This window comes from Vulpes vulpes, chromosome 15 (genome assembly GCF_048418805.1).
Source record: "Vulpes vulpes isolate BD-2025 chromosome 15, VulVul3, whole genome shotgun sequence".
Classification (NCBI taxonomy): domain Eukaryota; kingdom Metazoa; phylum Chordata; class Mammalia; order Carnivora; family Canidae; genus Vulpes; species Vulpes vulpes.
Genome location: NC_132794.1, coordinates 24,800,001 through 24,816,272, shown reverse-complemented (window position 1 = coordinate 24,816,272; position 16,272 = coordinate 24,800,001). Strand labels below are relative to the sequence as shown.

Sequence of the window (16,272 nt, the reverse complement as noted above, 5' to 3'; positions counted from 1 at the left end):
AAATGTTCAAAATACCACTATACTGTCTTTAAGTATTCATCATGAAATGAGTAATATGTAAAGCTGATTTGACTTTTTAAAGATTTATTTATTTGAGAGAGATCGAAAGAGAGAGAGAGAAGGGAGGAGCAGGGGGAGAGGGAGAGAGAAAATCTTCAGCAGACTCCCTGCTGAGCGTGGTGCCCAACACAGAGCTGGATCCCATGACCCTGAGATCAAAACCTGGTTAGGGGCACCTGGGTATCTCAGTCATTAAGCATCTGCCTTTGTTTCAGGCCATGATCCCAGGGTCCTGGGATTGAGCCCTGCATCAAGCCCCACACTGGGTTCCCTGCTCAGTGGGGAGCCTGCTTCTTTCTCTCCCTATCCTTTGTAAGCTCTCTCTCGCTCTCTCAAATTAAAAAAAAAAATCTGGTCAGAAATCAAGAGTCAGATGCTTAACTGACTGAGCCACCCTGGAACCCCAAAGCTGATTTGATTTTTAACACATTTGAAAAATGATTATATTTATTCTGTTTAGGAATTTGTCAAAATATATCCCTCTTGAAATTTAAAAGTTTAAATAGTAAATTTTATAATACTGATTACTGCTTATTAAATTTTTACAGACAACAGTAAGACTGTGATTTTTTGGTCAAAATACATAATTTTCTCCCTTTATATCTGTCACTGTTAGTTTTGACTGGTTCTTTTCATTTGGGAATGTTTATTATTTTCAAATTTCAAATTGTGGCTTGGTGTTTTTTTTTCCTGCAGGCCCATTGCAGGTGTTTTTTCCTGCACACTTTCCCATCTCTTTATCTATTGTTTTTGCATTCTTGATCATACTTTTGTGCAGTAATTTTTGTGGAAATGTGGATATTTTGGTGCCAGAGTGTTGAATAGGTATTCAATCAACCAAAAAACTTTGTTGTTTATGGCATGAACAAAGACCTCTAATCAAATCAGAAAAAATAATTTGGCTGTGGTAGAGTTTCAACAGGAAAGTCCTCTGCTCATAAAGGGCCATGGTTTTCCAAATATCTTAAGGGCAACTGATTTGTAATATCATTTTTAGGGGGCAGGTGTTTAGCAAAATACTAGAGGCTAAAATTAAATATTAAGTTTTTCTAAAAAACTAGAAGTCATAATTTTAGTTAAAAAATAATGCTGAAACCATTTTGCATTTTCTACTATTAACTAAAATTCTTTAGTATGTCATTTACTTTCTATGTGACAATTACTTTCTATGTAACAATAAGAACCAATTAGGTTTTACCAACTATATACATCCAAAGTCTTTTTTATCTTAGAAGAACTAAATCCTATACATAATTTTTTTCTCATCTATGTTTGTTACTCATCTACCTTTTAAAAATATCATCAGAAGGTATGCCTGGGTGGCTCAGCGATTAAGCGTCTGCCTTTAGCTCAGGGAGTGATCCTGGGATTGAGTCCCACATCTGGCTCCCTGAGAGGAGCCTGCTTCTCCCTCTGCCTATGTCTCTGCCTCTCTCTCTCTCTGTGTCTCTCATGAATAATTAAATAAATATTTAAAAAAATAAAAATATCATCAGAAAATCAAATGATTAACGAGTTAAATCAAATGTTGAATTAAATTAAAATTAAAATAAAAACTGGACTAAAATATTGGCAGGCACGGGAGTAAAAAAAAAGAAAAAAATATTGGCAGGCAAAAATGGTTATCATAGTAAAATCAGTAGCAACAAAATTATCATGGAACAGAACCAGTAACTTGATCCAAAATGGTAATCTCTTTCCATAATTTGGCTATTGTTGATAATGCAACTATAAACAGGCACAAATGTCCATTGGCTGATGAATGGATAAAGATGTTGTGATATATATATATATATATATATATATATATATATATATATATCAATGGAATATTGGTCAGCCATAAAAAATGAAATCTTGCCATTTGCAATGATGTCGATTGAGCTGGAGAATAATTATGTTAAGTGAGATAAGTTGGTCAAAGACAAATACCATATGATTTCACTCATCTGTGGAATTTAAGACACAAAACAGATGAATATGGGAGGGGGATAAAAGGGAGAGAGAGAAGCAAACCACATGAGAGTCTTAAGGATAGAGAACAAACTAAGGGGTGATAGAGGGAGGTGGGTGGGTGATGGGCTAGATGGGTGATGGGAATTAAGGAGGGTATTTGTGATCAGCATTGGGTGTTATATATAAGTGATAAATCAATGAATTATAAACCTGAAACTAATATGACATTCTATGTTAACCGGAATTTAGTCATTATACATACATATATAAACATACATAAATATATAACATCTATTCCTACTTTCATGTCACTGTATTTTCTTTTTTACTTCTTTGAAAATAATTTTGAATATGATTTTAAAATATTTTAGTTTGTAAAGTAGAATAATTTTAAATCATATCATTTTCTATATTTTCTTCTTTTTTATGGACTGTATTTTAAGGTAAAATCTAATTTTCAGTAGGTCTCGAAGTCTATATTTCTATCTTATTATACTATATATTTATCATAGTTTTAAATGTTTTGTTTGCTTATTTCATTAATTGAATATTTTGATTGAAACATATCACTTGTTGCTTATAAACAAGTAGCTGTTTCTAAAACCAATCATGAAATCCAGAAGGGCAGGTTAGTTGATTGGGCTACCACTCACTCCTACCTAAGTAAGTTGGATAATAATTGATGTGGCTTATTTTCATGTCCAGAGGGTAGACAAGATACAGATTAGCTTTGCAGTAAGCTAAAAGCATACAACTTTCAGAGATGGAGTCAAAAGTCTAGGCTTGTTGTGAGTGAAAGAACAGAGATTAGATAACAGGCCAGATGAAGATCCCTGCTTTGACCCTACAACTTTTCTAGACATTCTAGTTGAAGACAAACTGACCATGATCTCCTATGAAAAAGAAAGATAGATAAAGGAAGTGACATGCATTCCATCTTCCTGACATATTTGCACAAGGAGAGAACCACAGTTGAGGAGCAATAATATAAGAAAAATCATAGTCCAAGAGGAGCAGCAAGTGATCACAAATTCTCTGTAGGTTGTCAAATGCAATGAGTTACATCACACCCCCACCAACATGTATAGAGATACCGATATATCCATGATGAGCAGGCAGGCAAGTTTGTTTTTTTCCTGCTGATTATGTTATGATATAAAAAAAATATAGGGTAAGAAGGTTGTGCATGCCAGTAGTATCAGCATCAAATTTCTTCATCCTTCATGGCAGGGGCTTTATACAGTTGTCTTTAAGAAGTTAATGATGTTAATTTTTTAATTGGATCTTGCTGGAATCCAAAGAGCTCACTTGTCTGACTCCCCGCTGCTCTCTGAAAATGCTCTTAGCAAAGGGGACACGACAAATAGTCCTCCTTCACAGTGTCAAGTACCCCACTTTTACCATTTAAAATGCCCCCCCTAAGTGAACAAAATTCACGAGTTTACATCCCATAGAAGAGCAAGTAAATTTGTTGAAAATGATATGGATTCTTGTTTTGAAGTGACTTAGGGAGTGGTTATGTGGACATACAGGAAGAAGGAAATCTCTGATAAGATGAGAAAGAATGAATACATTCAAATGCAAACACAGAAGTCATATTTAGGTTTTGAAATACTTTATGTTTTTGTCATTTTGCTCCAAAAGTTTACACACAACATGCAGTCCCAAGTGCACATACCTGGAATCCCCAAGTAGTAGCCAGTAGTGAAGTTTGCTTTAAATCCCCCTTTTGCCAATTGACTGTCAGTGATGAAAAACACAGTCATTCTATTGGTGGTTGAGAACACGTCCTTTACTGGCCCAGGCCCTGTGTAGACAGCTGTTCCAAATGAAAACAAGATAATCATTAAAATGATACTTTGAATTTAGAAGAAAATATACCCATTTATCAGTTCCATCTTTTAGAGGTATGCAACATGCAGCATGGCTGCTCGAGAAGCAACCACACGTAAATAATTGTGTACTTCTGTTTAGATTTTGGACACCGCTTCTAAGAAAGCCAACTTCTCTATTGATCTTTTCCAGTATTGCTTGAGATTTCTGTGGCTCTATAATTTAATACTGTTTATAATATTATCTGGCTTAGCACCACTACTGTTCAAAGCTCATGTTATCCCAGAAAAAAAAAAAAAAGATTGCATGACTGGTTTTAAAGACCTTTATAAAACAATGGAAATTATAGCTTCCCTAAGTAAATTTTTGTCCAAATTTATTTGATATTTTTTGTGAGTTGAATCATTAACCTAAGCTGAAGGATTGGATTAATTAGAGACAGATAATATAAACCTAAGTGGTAGTTTTCAAAATGTTTTTCATGAAGTCCTGGGCTTTGGAGGGTTCATAAATAATGAAATATTCTCTACTACACAATAAAGGCTTAGGCTAATTAAAAATACATTCATATTATTAGAGATATACACATACATATTTTTTAGAGAGGAGTGGGGGAGGGGCAGAAGGCGAGACTCTTAAGCAGGCTCCATGGAGCCCAACACAGGGCTTGATCCCACAAAAAGATCATGATCTGAGCTCGGATCAAGAGTTGGACATTAACTGACTGAGCTACTCAGGCATCTCTTATGTTATTAGATGTTTTATATATTAGAATCCCTGAAAGTGATTCTGTTTCAAAAGAACTTCTTGTTTACAACTTTGAAAACTATGATTCTGAGATCCTCCAGAATTTTTATTTACTTTTTAATGACTGATGTAAATATTAAGAGATGAAACGATGAAAAAAAATTTTCTTAGACCATGAGAACCCTGAAATTTTCTTTTTAAAAAAGATTTTATTTATTTATTTATTTATTTATTTATTTATTTGAGAAAGAGCATAAAGAGAGCACTGAAACTGTCATTAGAAGGACAATATAAACTAAAAATGGGAAAACAGCTCAAAATACGTTTATAACTATGTATACAAATATTATATTTGAATTTCTTCAGTTCTTATTAGCCTTAGCCACCCAACCTCACTGAGATTTTCATTGTTGACGTGTTCTATGTGTGGCTTTCAAAATCCTCTTCTAGGAAGCCTGCACTTTAGAACTTTGTAGGGATTTTTCTGAAGAACCCTGTGTAAACAGTGATGGATTAATATCACTGGAAACCCTCTCCATCACCCTGTCCCTGTACTGTTATGGAAAGTTCCCTCTGGTCTTCCTCCATTGGTTGCCATGTTCATGGGATTGCATCCTGACTGCATAGCTACCTGGCCAGATTTTGTGGAAAATCATTAATATGAGTTCAAAGCACAGTTTTATGAAACATTTTTACTTGTGAAGTGTGTGGTTTCATTCACTCCAGTTAACCCTATAAGTGTTTTCATAATTTAATGTGTTATTTATCAAGAGATGCTTTCTTAAAAATTGGTAGTAGTTAAAAAGGATATTAGCCATGACTTTTGATTGATAGGTTTTTATTATGTTACCATGTATTTTATGACCTGCATACAAGAATTTCCTCTGGAGTAGTATACTTTCCCCATGTTTATTTAAAAAAATTAGTAGTCAGTAGAAAATAGGGAAAAATCAACTTTGATCAATATTTGAATAATTCTCAGATATTTACATAGAAGCAACTGGTACTGGAGACACAGAGTAATAATAAATGCAAATAAAAATCATAAAAATATTTGCATAAAAACACAATTTGTTCCTTTAGTTTGAAGTGAAACAAAACTGGATTTAATAGCTGTTTTTGGAAATATGATGTACACATAATGCATATTATGAGTAAAGTATGTCTTTTAGCTTTTAGTCTCCAAGGAGTAATGCTTACTGTAGCGAATTAATACAGCCGGTAGAAACTGCTAATGCAAAAATATTAATTCTGGTTTGCCAAGAATCCTCAAAAAGAATATTACTCTGTTATTATTGCAAATACTCTCATTTTGGAAGCTCCACATAAAATTTGACATGTTACTCTGCTGTTGTAATTTCATTTTGCTAGTTGTAAAAGAGTGATTACAGTTATTGGGAAATGCTCTCTCCATCAATCCAATCTCTTGAGCCATACAACTTTCACAATATTTAAATCTCAGACTTACCTAAGAGCAAAGAATCATCTTCTCCACCATCTCTGACTTCCACTACATCCGCAATATTTTCTAAGTCGAATTCTTGAAAATGAAGTTGTATATTCTTTCCCTTTTGTGCATTTAAATTCCAAACACCTTAAATGTAATACATAACACACACACACACACACACGAAGAAGTGATATATGACAACACAGTTTATAACACACTTGTTTTGATTTCCCTCAAAAGCTTGACTCTCTTGAGAATTTCAAATTTCTCTGAATTTTCGTATGAACCTCATGCCCCTCCAGGGCATCCTGCCTTTTCCTTTATTGTTACAATAGCTTGGGCATTTTGTAAAGCCTGACAACTTATCTACATTTTCATCTAGCCTTTGTTATGTTTGTTTCTTTTCTCACTTCAGTGCCTAACATATAAAGTACCCAATAAATATTTATTTAATAAATCAATAAATTTAATAAATTTAATAAATTTCTATAGATTGTTCTTTTAATATTCCACTGACTTTTGGAATTTTTAGATCAGTACATTGTACAAATGATATGTTTAAAAGATGTCTTCAGTGTGAAGTAGAGATGATAATCTCTGGTTCCTCATACAAGTCAAATTAGATTCATGGCTGTTTATTTTTTTGGATCAGATAAGTCCCTGGAATAGTGGCTCTATTCTCCTATGAAAGTGATACTTACTTATCTCTGGGTCATTTGAAGGAAGAAAAGTTGACATTTTCTAACAACACATTTTTCACTGTCATTAGGGCATTTCTTTCACTGGTAAATTTCTCCTTTTAGATTGGGGTTGCAATGTTAGATGCAGCCATGGGAGGAAACATGTCTGTTTCCCAGACCTACCGAAGTGAAATATCTGTAGCTTGTGCTGGGGAATTGGCATCTTTAATAATTTCTATGCAGCTTGAATGAGTTCCTCCAGTTAGAATATTTACAAGAGATAGGCTCTGTGCAGTTTTATCATATTCTCTCTAGACTTAAGATTTTTAAGTAAATCTTCATAATTTCATCTTTTTAAAAAGATTTATTTATTTTAGAGAGAGAAAGAGAGTGTGTGCAAGTGGAGGGAGGAGCAGAGAGAAAATAAGAGAAAATCCTGAAGCAGACTCTTCACTGACCACAGAGCCTGACACCAGGCTTGATCTCACCATCCTGACATCATGACCTGAGCTCAAATCAAGAGTTGGACACTTAACTGACTGAGCCACTCAGGCACATGTATTTGATTTTTTATCCTGAGAATCTAACTATATTACTCTAGCTGCATGCTTTATTGACAGTAATATATATTTACAAAAGGTGTGGATGTCACAATTGGCCCTTTACTTTTTATACTTTCCACTGACTTTATGGAATTGTAAATTTGTTATATATATTATATGCATAATCAAGAAGAGTGATTAAGAGAGCAGTATCTGAAATAAGATACTTTCACTTGCTGGTTTTATTAAATTTTTAGATTTGAGAATTAAAATAATAGCACCTTCTTCAAAGAATGATTGCAAGAATTGACTGAAATAACATATTAAGCACTAACACAGTGCCTAGTGTGAAATAAATGCTAAGTAAGTTTGGTAATTATTATTGTTATTGTTGTTATCATTATACAATATCATAGACGTGGTGGGTATACTTAGTATTGGCAAATTTATAATCCACTTTGCTGAATCAAAGGGGGTATCAAGCCTTGATATATACATCTGTTTTTCATGGCCTGGGGAAAAAAAACAACTCACAGAAAGCTTGATTAGGGTAGCTGTTTGGAAAGTTCATGGAAGTGAACGTTGTATTTGGCTCCCACAGTTCAAAAGGTCCTCCACAGTCAGCTGAAAAAGAGAAAAGGAAAACAATGAAAAATCATTACTAACACAATGCTTATTTCAGAGAGATAATATTATATGCAGCAAATTCCCAATTATATTTCTTGGAATACTGGTTTTGGCACATAAAATTTATAGTTTGTGTAAATGAAAACCTTGCAACTTAAGTAAAGGAAAAGTGCAGGCTAACAGGTCTCTACTTCTTTTTCAGAAGAACTTCTCAAAACTTTAAATATTGTTCAGTTCTTTGAATCTCCGAGAAGGTGTAATCATGTGCAGCATTTCCCAAAATTATTTGGACAAGGAATAATTTTGCTAAGCATCTTTTATAAGTAGGCCTTATGAAATAAGGTATCTGATTCCTGATATAGAAAATAATGAATTTCGATAATGGAACAAATCTTAAATTTGACATTCTACTATTTGAAAGACAAGTAAATCATTCATTCTATCATTTCTTTTGTTGTTTTCTTTCTTTTTGTTTTTCTACCTCCACCTCCCCCCCGTCTCTTTTTCCTCAGTAGAGAGAGAGCTTCACTATCCTGTGTACTGTATATGCTTTACTCTCAAGAAAGGGAGACAAACTGAAACTTCTCTTGCTAAATACTTGCTGACACTGGTCTGATACTTGACATTGTCCAGGAGTCAGGTTGGGAAAAAATTCATTAGAAAAAATACAGCACAGAAACTCTAGTTAAAACTAAGATGGTTCAAGTTGGCAGATTAACTTTATGAGATTCTTAAACTACTTTATATTTATCTTCCTGCTTGTTGGAAGAAAATTCTAAAGTAATATAAAGATTCATCAACTACTTCAAGTATCCTAATTCTATCTTATTTGTATTAACATGTTACATTTAAAATCAAAAGAATAAAAGTAATCTAATTCTAAGAATATAGGAAACTGAGATTCATATATATTTTTTCTATTTAAAGACAGAGGATGCCAAAGTTCTTTACTCTCAGTAAGACAAATCAGGTTATATGAGAGATAATGAAATGTCTTTACACCTTCTGCAGTCCTTCGGTCATACTCTTTTTTTTTGGTTCCTCTTTTACATGTCTTGAGTCTCGCTTATGTATATTTTTTCAATTCATGTGCTTCTTCCAAATTTGTACGTAATAAGCATCTTAAACTTGGGTTTCATAATGTACTCTAGTTGAACAGAGAGAGGAGGTTGTGGTCCAACGGTAGTGCTGCCTTATTATCCGGTTCTGAAAGTAGTAGATCTGGTCTATTTTACATGGTCTCCTGGGCGGGCTGATCCAGACTCAGATGAACTTAGCAAGAATAATAAAACCTCTTGCAAAGCCTTATAACTTGCAAATTGTTTCCATGCACTTTGGCTCAAGTGGGGAGAGAAAATGGTGTATAAAAGGAAGATGTGTTGGAGATGGTAGATTAAAATTGTCACTCTGAGTTATCTATTTGTCTTTTTGAGAGTTGGTTTTCTCATACATAAAAAAGATATATATTAGAGATTTTCAGGGTTGTTATAAAAATCAGACATAATTATGAAAAGTGCCTACACGTTACCTGGCATATTCAATATGAATTCTTAATACATACACGTGGATTAGGTCATTACTTCATTATTTCAATTTTAAATGGACGATATGAACATTGGCAGTATTCAGTTGCTTGCTGATGCTGTACACATCCATTTAGGGTCAAAGTCAAGACTTCAATTCAGTTTGTCTCACCCTCACCCCTCAATATGTCTTCCTATTAGGTTGATTAAACTCTGCATCCTTTTCAACTGTCTGGTCTAAGCCATAGGCAAGTGAATGCCGCTTGACGGTATGTGACATACGCTTGTATACACAAAGAGAAGGAGGGCAGAATGGAACATGGATGAAAGTGCTAACAAGTAAAGTCAATGATGGATGGATTTAGAAGGAAGGAGGTAGTGTACACAGGGTGCTAAAGAAGGTATTTGGGGATGCCTGAGTGGCTCATGGGTTGAGCTTCTGCCTTTGCCCCAGGACATGATCCCAGATTGGGGGATAGAGTCCCACATCGGGCCTCCTGGGGGGGAGCCTGTGTCTCCCTCTGCCTATGTCTCTGCTTCACTCTCTCTCTGTGTCTCTCATGAATAAATAAATGAAATCTTTAAAAAAATAAAGAAGGTATTTGAACCAAAAAAAGAGTGATAAGGAGGAAGAGGGCAGGTTCTCCACTTGAAGGAATGAATTGTATGATCCTATATCTGAGGTCAATACTCTCCTTGATTATGTGACTAACTGCCTGGCAAAGATTTCTGAAGAAGTATATACTACAACCCTTCAACTTCCACTTACACATACTCACTTAATTTTAATAATTCTTAGTGATGGAATTCCTGGGTGGCTCAGTGGTTTAACGATTGCCTTGGCCCAGGGCGTGATCTTGGAGTCCCGGGATGGAGTCCCACATCAGGCTCCCTGCGTGGAGCCTGCTTCTCTCTCTGCCTGTGTCTCTGCCTCTCTCTCTCTCTCTCTCTGTGTGTGTGTCTCTCATGAATAAATAAATAAAATATTTTAAAAAATAATAAAAATAATAATTCTTAGTAACATGAAGTGTTCCCTTCAATTCTCTGTGGAACTAATGGGGAAGGGGTAGTATAAAAACTCTGCAAGGCAAAGTCTAGCATTGCAGATTGCAGATTGCAGGTTGGGGAAAAGCAGTTCTTCTGTTTCACTAGTTTAAACATAGCCAGTGTGGCCAGTGGATTTGTTTTCGTTTTGTTGTTGCTGATTTTAAACCATCATTATTATTTTCTCCTCAAAGAATAGGAAGATCTCAAAGTTGTATTCTCCTAATGGAGTAAATCACTGATATTTTGGAGAATGTATTGAATTTTCACATAACACAGCAGTACATTATGTGTAGATGAATAATAGGACTTTAATAAATATACACCTAGTACATAAATGTTGTCAAGTGTAATTGTTAAGCCTGTCAAGACAGTTCACTTAGCATTTCTCCACTAAATAGAAGCATTAGAAAATTCATTTTTCTGAAATATTTAAGAATTACTGTTTTGAAATGAATATCAGATATAGTTTCATGTCAAATAATTGACCAGTAAGATATCTCTGATCCTTGGCCTGGTAAGATCTCTCAGTTATTCTCTGTATATAAATGATGGTAAGGGATTGGGAAAAGTACTTTCAGCCATTTTAAATATGAAGACACAATTTATTTTAATGGTGGTATTGCTATAATGGAGATGGGCTCCTTATTAGAGGGGCCAAAGACTCAGAAAATGTACTTCTGGGTACCACAATCATATTGTGTCATTAGATAAACTCCACCCAGAGAATGAGAGTTAAATAGTCTGTCTGGTACAGGGAATTTTATTCACAGCTGTGAAACTTTTTCATTTTTCCTTTCCTTGAAGCTGTTCTCTCAAAGATTTGTATTCTGATTAATTCCTTACTATGCCAGCAGGGATTTTCACTACATACAATATGTAAATAGCTTGCAGTATTTTGCAAGTGGTTGTCAAGGATAGATATTTTTCTTGAGGCATGTCATTTTTAATCCATGCTTAAGCCTCTGACGTTCATGAGATATGTGTCAATGTGAGGTGAAAAAGAGAAGAGCCCAGCTCCCACGTACAGTAGGAGGGTTCAAATTAAAGATATTTGTGGCAAAATAATAGGTGTGCCTTGAGGAATAATGCCTTTCGTTGATGCTTGAATATTGTTAAGATCAGCGATTATTTTTCATCATCATAGTAATAGATAAGTCCTACACTATTACAGATAACATCTTAAAAATTCAAGTTACAACTTGAAAATGGAAAATCCCATAAAAATTTTGTGTTCAGTTTATCACAATTTATGTTCCATTCACAGGTTCCAGTGACCAGCCATGATACTAATATTTATCTTAAATTTATGACAATTTATGACAATTTCATTCCTTATAGTCTACATTTTACTTGTAATGAATAGCAATCTAGCCAACAAATAGGCTATTAGTTTTCAACATAAAAAGGTGAAAACAAAACAGAATAGATGAAAACACACTGATACAGGAGCAAATGAGTGCAGTTAATATGGAATTTGTTAGGGAATTAAATATCAAGTCACACTAATGATATGAAGGGCAAGCAGCTCTGCAAGAATACAGCCCCCGTATAATTATAAGACAAGTAGACAGGTGCCAATTCATTTCTATATGAAGAATTAAATGAATGTCCTGTCTGTGAAACTTGCCAAATTAACTTTGATTTTGTCTTTGGAAATGGAAAATGGCCCAAATAATGACCAAGTATATCAAAATTGTAGAAATAAAAAGTGACTATTAGAATAGCCAGAACTAGAGCTTTTATCTTTTCTCTTAAATAGTTTTAACAGCTACAGAAATAAGTTAAGGGCCTGAAGTGTGGATTCCTTTTTGTATATACCTATTCTATTCAGTAGGTGTATTATCATCAATCACCCAAATTGTGTTGCAAATTAACATAATATTTGTGTAATGGAATGGTTGCTTTTGAAAAGTGTTCACAATACAATTTCCACATTTAAATGATTTATGTTGAAGTCATAGGGCAACAACTGTAGAGCTAATTCAGCAACAGGTGATCGAGGTCACAAAATGAAGAATCCCTGTAGGTATGAAAACTGAACTGAACATTTCCCCAAACTGGGCGCGATGAGGATCCCTAGGAACAAGGGAGGAATTTTGCTAGTCAGCTACTGATCTGGGATTATTTTCTTGTTTAAATGTAAGAGCCAAAGAAAGGCTATTAGTCAGTCATCCATGGTTTCCTTTTATTTCTGCTTAAACAAATCAGTGATCTGGAACCAGAAAAGCTCTGCTCACATAAGAATTTCACTGAACCAATTGCAAATGGCATTAGAATGAAATTGTTCAGAATGCATTTGATGGTAATTAACATTTTCTGCTGTGCTAAATATTACCCTGAAGTGAACCATTTGGAAACTGGAACAAATATACTTTGGGCAAATTCTAAAGTTTATATTTTAAAATCAGATAGATTATTCTACCGTTATAATTTCCTTGTTAAAATATGCAGGGATATCATGTTACCTTGACATTGAAGTGCTATTCTTTTCTTTTTCTGACTAAAATATTAATATGAGAAATTATATTAAAGTTTTATTTGTATGTTTGACATTATGTACCGAAGTTATCTCACATTTTCTTTTTTTTAAAGATTTTATTTTATTTATTCATGAGAGACAGAGAGAGAGAAAGAGAGAGATAGAGGCAGAGACACAGACAGAGGGAGAAGCAGGCTCTATGCAGGAAGACTGACACAGGACTCGATCCCAGGTCTCCAGGATCACGCCCTGGGCTGAAGGCGGCGCTAAACCACTGAGCCACCCGGGCTGCCCTCACATTTTCTATTTAAGATAATGATGAGATTGTTATTAAAAAAAGTAAAGCCTATGAAACTATTCCTTTTACTAGAAAAATTTCTTCTTGACCACCTATTGATAAATAGAGGAACACACTGGCAGAAAGGATTAAGAAAATTATTTTAAATGACTGAAATGTCAAATAGCAAGATGTTTCTAATATTTGTTATCCATAGGAATTATTTGTCAAACTAGTAGTGACTTTAATAATTAGAATGTTCATTTTTTTTTTGCATGAGAATGTTTTGTATAATAGACAGGTAAGGTATGGGGCATTCATACAAAATAAAGTGAAGCAATTACTTTTAAACATTGTCAGGTGGCCCAAATTATTGCATTGAGGTTGAGTTCCGCTCCAGTTCTGGTATTAATATTTTGTTTGACAAAAATGTTTGTGTTGCCAAAAGAAAATTTTAGCCAAAATGAGAGAGAGAGAGAGAGAGAGAGAGAGAGAGACAGAGTGAGAGAGAGAGTGAGAGAGAGAGAGAGAGAGAGAGGAAGATTTAGTTCATATCTAACATTATTAACCATCTATTTGTGTGATGTTAGGAAACAGTCAGACACTGGTGAAGCAAAGGTAAGTGACACTCAGAGTTTGGTGTCATGAAACTCACTTCTTGCCACAATTTTGTGACCAGTATATATGAGAAGGCATGCTACGTTTCTGCTTTTGTTTAAATTTTATGAGTGTCCTGTCTCAATTTTATGAGTGTCCTGTCTCTTAATGTTTCTTTAAAGCTTTCTCCAGTTCACACATTCTTCTCCAAAGTCTATCATTTACTTTCTCATTTATTACTTTTAGGGGCACAAAGTTATATAATGTCTTAAGTATTTATTTACATGGATTAAATTTTTTTCCATGCATTGGTATTGCCATATTATATTTCTTATGCAGTGCTTATCATATAGTAGCTATTTATAAAAGTTGAATGAATGTTTGAAATACTGAGGAATTTATGTATAGCCCATACAAGCATCCAAACATGCTAATGCAAAAGATGGTTAAGTGTAAACTAGCCTTTTGATAGAATGTAACTGCACATTCAATATGGTGGCAGGGAACCAGTATGGCAATGTAATTACTATCCTCATCTTAACGACAATTCGCTTGTTATGTGTTCTCAAACACCAGTCATTTATCTGTAGACCTTTTAAGTTGTTAAAACTTCTCATCTGAAAAGTCTGCTTTCTTTTTTTTTTTTTTTTTTGACTTAAAGATTGAGAGCAGAAAAATATATAGTTTTAAAAGTAAAGTCAAATTTGGGTATGTTCTCCAAGTTGATTTGCTGATATGATTATGGGAAGAGTTTCAAGTGCACTTGGAAGGAAATGAAAAAAGGAAAAAGTGCTGTGTTTGTGGGCTCAGAGCCATAGCAGAACAAAAACATCCATGAGGTCTGACATAAGCAAAGCTGTAGAACTAGATCAGTTTCCAACTGCCATAATCCAAAGATAGAAGGGATTTTTTAATATCAAAACTATAGTGCAGTGAAGACATCCCAGTAGAGGCAAAATACATGTTTGATATAATTTATCATTATATGGTTTTTTTTCCTGTCAAATACCATAGTCAGAAAGTGATATGAAGTTATTGTCTCCTTTGACATGATAAGATGGGTAGTAATGCCCCTTTTTCCTCTGAAATGTCAGTTTCCAATTTGAATTAAGAGCACAGGTGGATACAGACTCTGTTTTGTTCTTTTGTGTTAAAAGACTCCACAGGACATTGGAAATCCTTGTCACTGCTCAACTATAACACATTAGTGGCTCCATGAAGGGAGCACATTGTAGGGTCTTACAAAAGCACCATTTCAGGATAAAAACTTTTTGTGTGGTCTTGGTCTGTATAGAAAAAGTCTAAGCCCAATGATTATTATTAAATTATTCTGGAAATATACTGGGTGGATTTCAAGCTTAACCAAACTCCTCTGGAGATCTTAACATTTTTCTTCAAGAAGACAATGAGAATCTTAAGGCTCCTTCCCAAAAGACTATCTGCCATGCTACATGGCCAATACAGCATTAGTTCATATACTAGTGGAAACAAAATGGAAGTTAGCATCTTCATTATTTTATTTTATTTTATTTTTTTTTTAATTTTTTTCTTTTATTTATGATAGTCACACAGAGAGAGAGAGGCAGAGACACAGGCAGAGGGAGAAGCAGGCTCCATGCACCGGAAGCCCGACGTGGGATTCGATCCCGGATCTCCAGGATCGCGCCCTGGGCCAAAGGCAGGCGCCCAACCACTGCGCCACCCAGGGATCCCCATCTTCATTATTTTAAAAATAAAAATATACTAAAATTATTACAAATATGATGCATAACAAAGTACTGAGTGATTTCCTTGTAAGTGTATGTATAATATGTAATATTTTGCTAACTTCCATTTTACTTATATTTTGGAGTCCTTTTTTGTGAAAAAATGTTAGGCTGAGATAATTTAAAAAGCCAAAGGAAGATCTACTTGAAAATATTAATGATTTAAATACACGTTATAGTTACTTACTAGGAAGTTCTGGTGGAGGAGTTGGGACCAAAGTTGGTTCTGGATAAAGACTCACATTGCAAATTCCATATGTTAGGCTAATGTCATCCAATGCTATATCACTCAGGATCTGGTTTTTAAAAGCATTAAAAGCAACCTGCAATTCAGAGAAGGATATGAAGTCATTCTACTCTAATCTTCTGGGACTTGATTCTTCTTCTGGCTTAATATTTGCTGGAAAATCAGAATTGCCAACTCCAAATATAAGAGAGCCAGTTTCTGTATAGTGAAATATTGATAGATCAGGCTTTTTATAATCCTTCTCCCTACTTATGTGTTCATACTAATCTAAATTCTCACTAGTGTCTTCCTTCTGAGTCCTTCCTTCCTTCCTTCCTTCCTTCCTTCCTTCCTTCCTTCCTTCCTTCCTTCCTTTCTTGTGGCAACCAATGTCGCCACAGTTTCCTGTGTCTCTGTCTCTCATGATTTGTCATACTCTACTGTGTTCTGTCATGGATCCAC

General features: G+C 34.5%; 1 protein-coding gene across 2 annotated transcripts in view; it reads right to left on the bottom strand.

Annotated features, from left to right (window-relative positions):
• Positions 1–16,272, bottom strand: part of TMPRSS15 (transmembrane serine protease 15) — a 117,307-nt gene that overhangs the window by 47,819 nt on the left and 53,216 nt on the right. For both annotated transcript variants that reach the window (XM_072740206.1, XM_025995698.2), the window contains 4 exons: positions 15,772–15,907; positions 7,803–7,892; positions 6,065–6,190; positions 3,695–3,835 (listed from right to left, as the gene is read on the bottom strand). In XM_072740206.1, the coding sequence (XP_072596307.1) occupies positions 3,695–3,835; positions 6,065–6,190; positions 7,803–7,892; positions 15,772–15,907 (493 nt within the window). The remainder of the gene's footprint in view (positions 1–3,694; positions 3,836–6,064; positions 6,191–7,802; positions 7,893–15,771; positions 15,908–16,272) is intronic.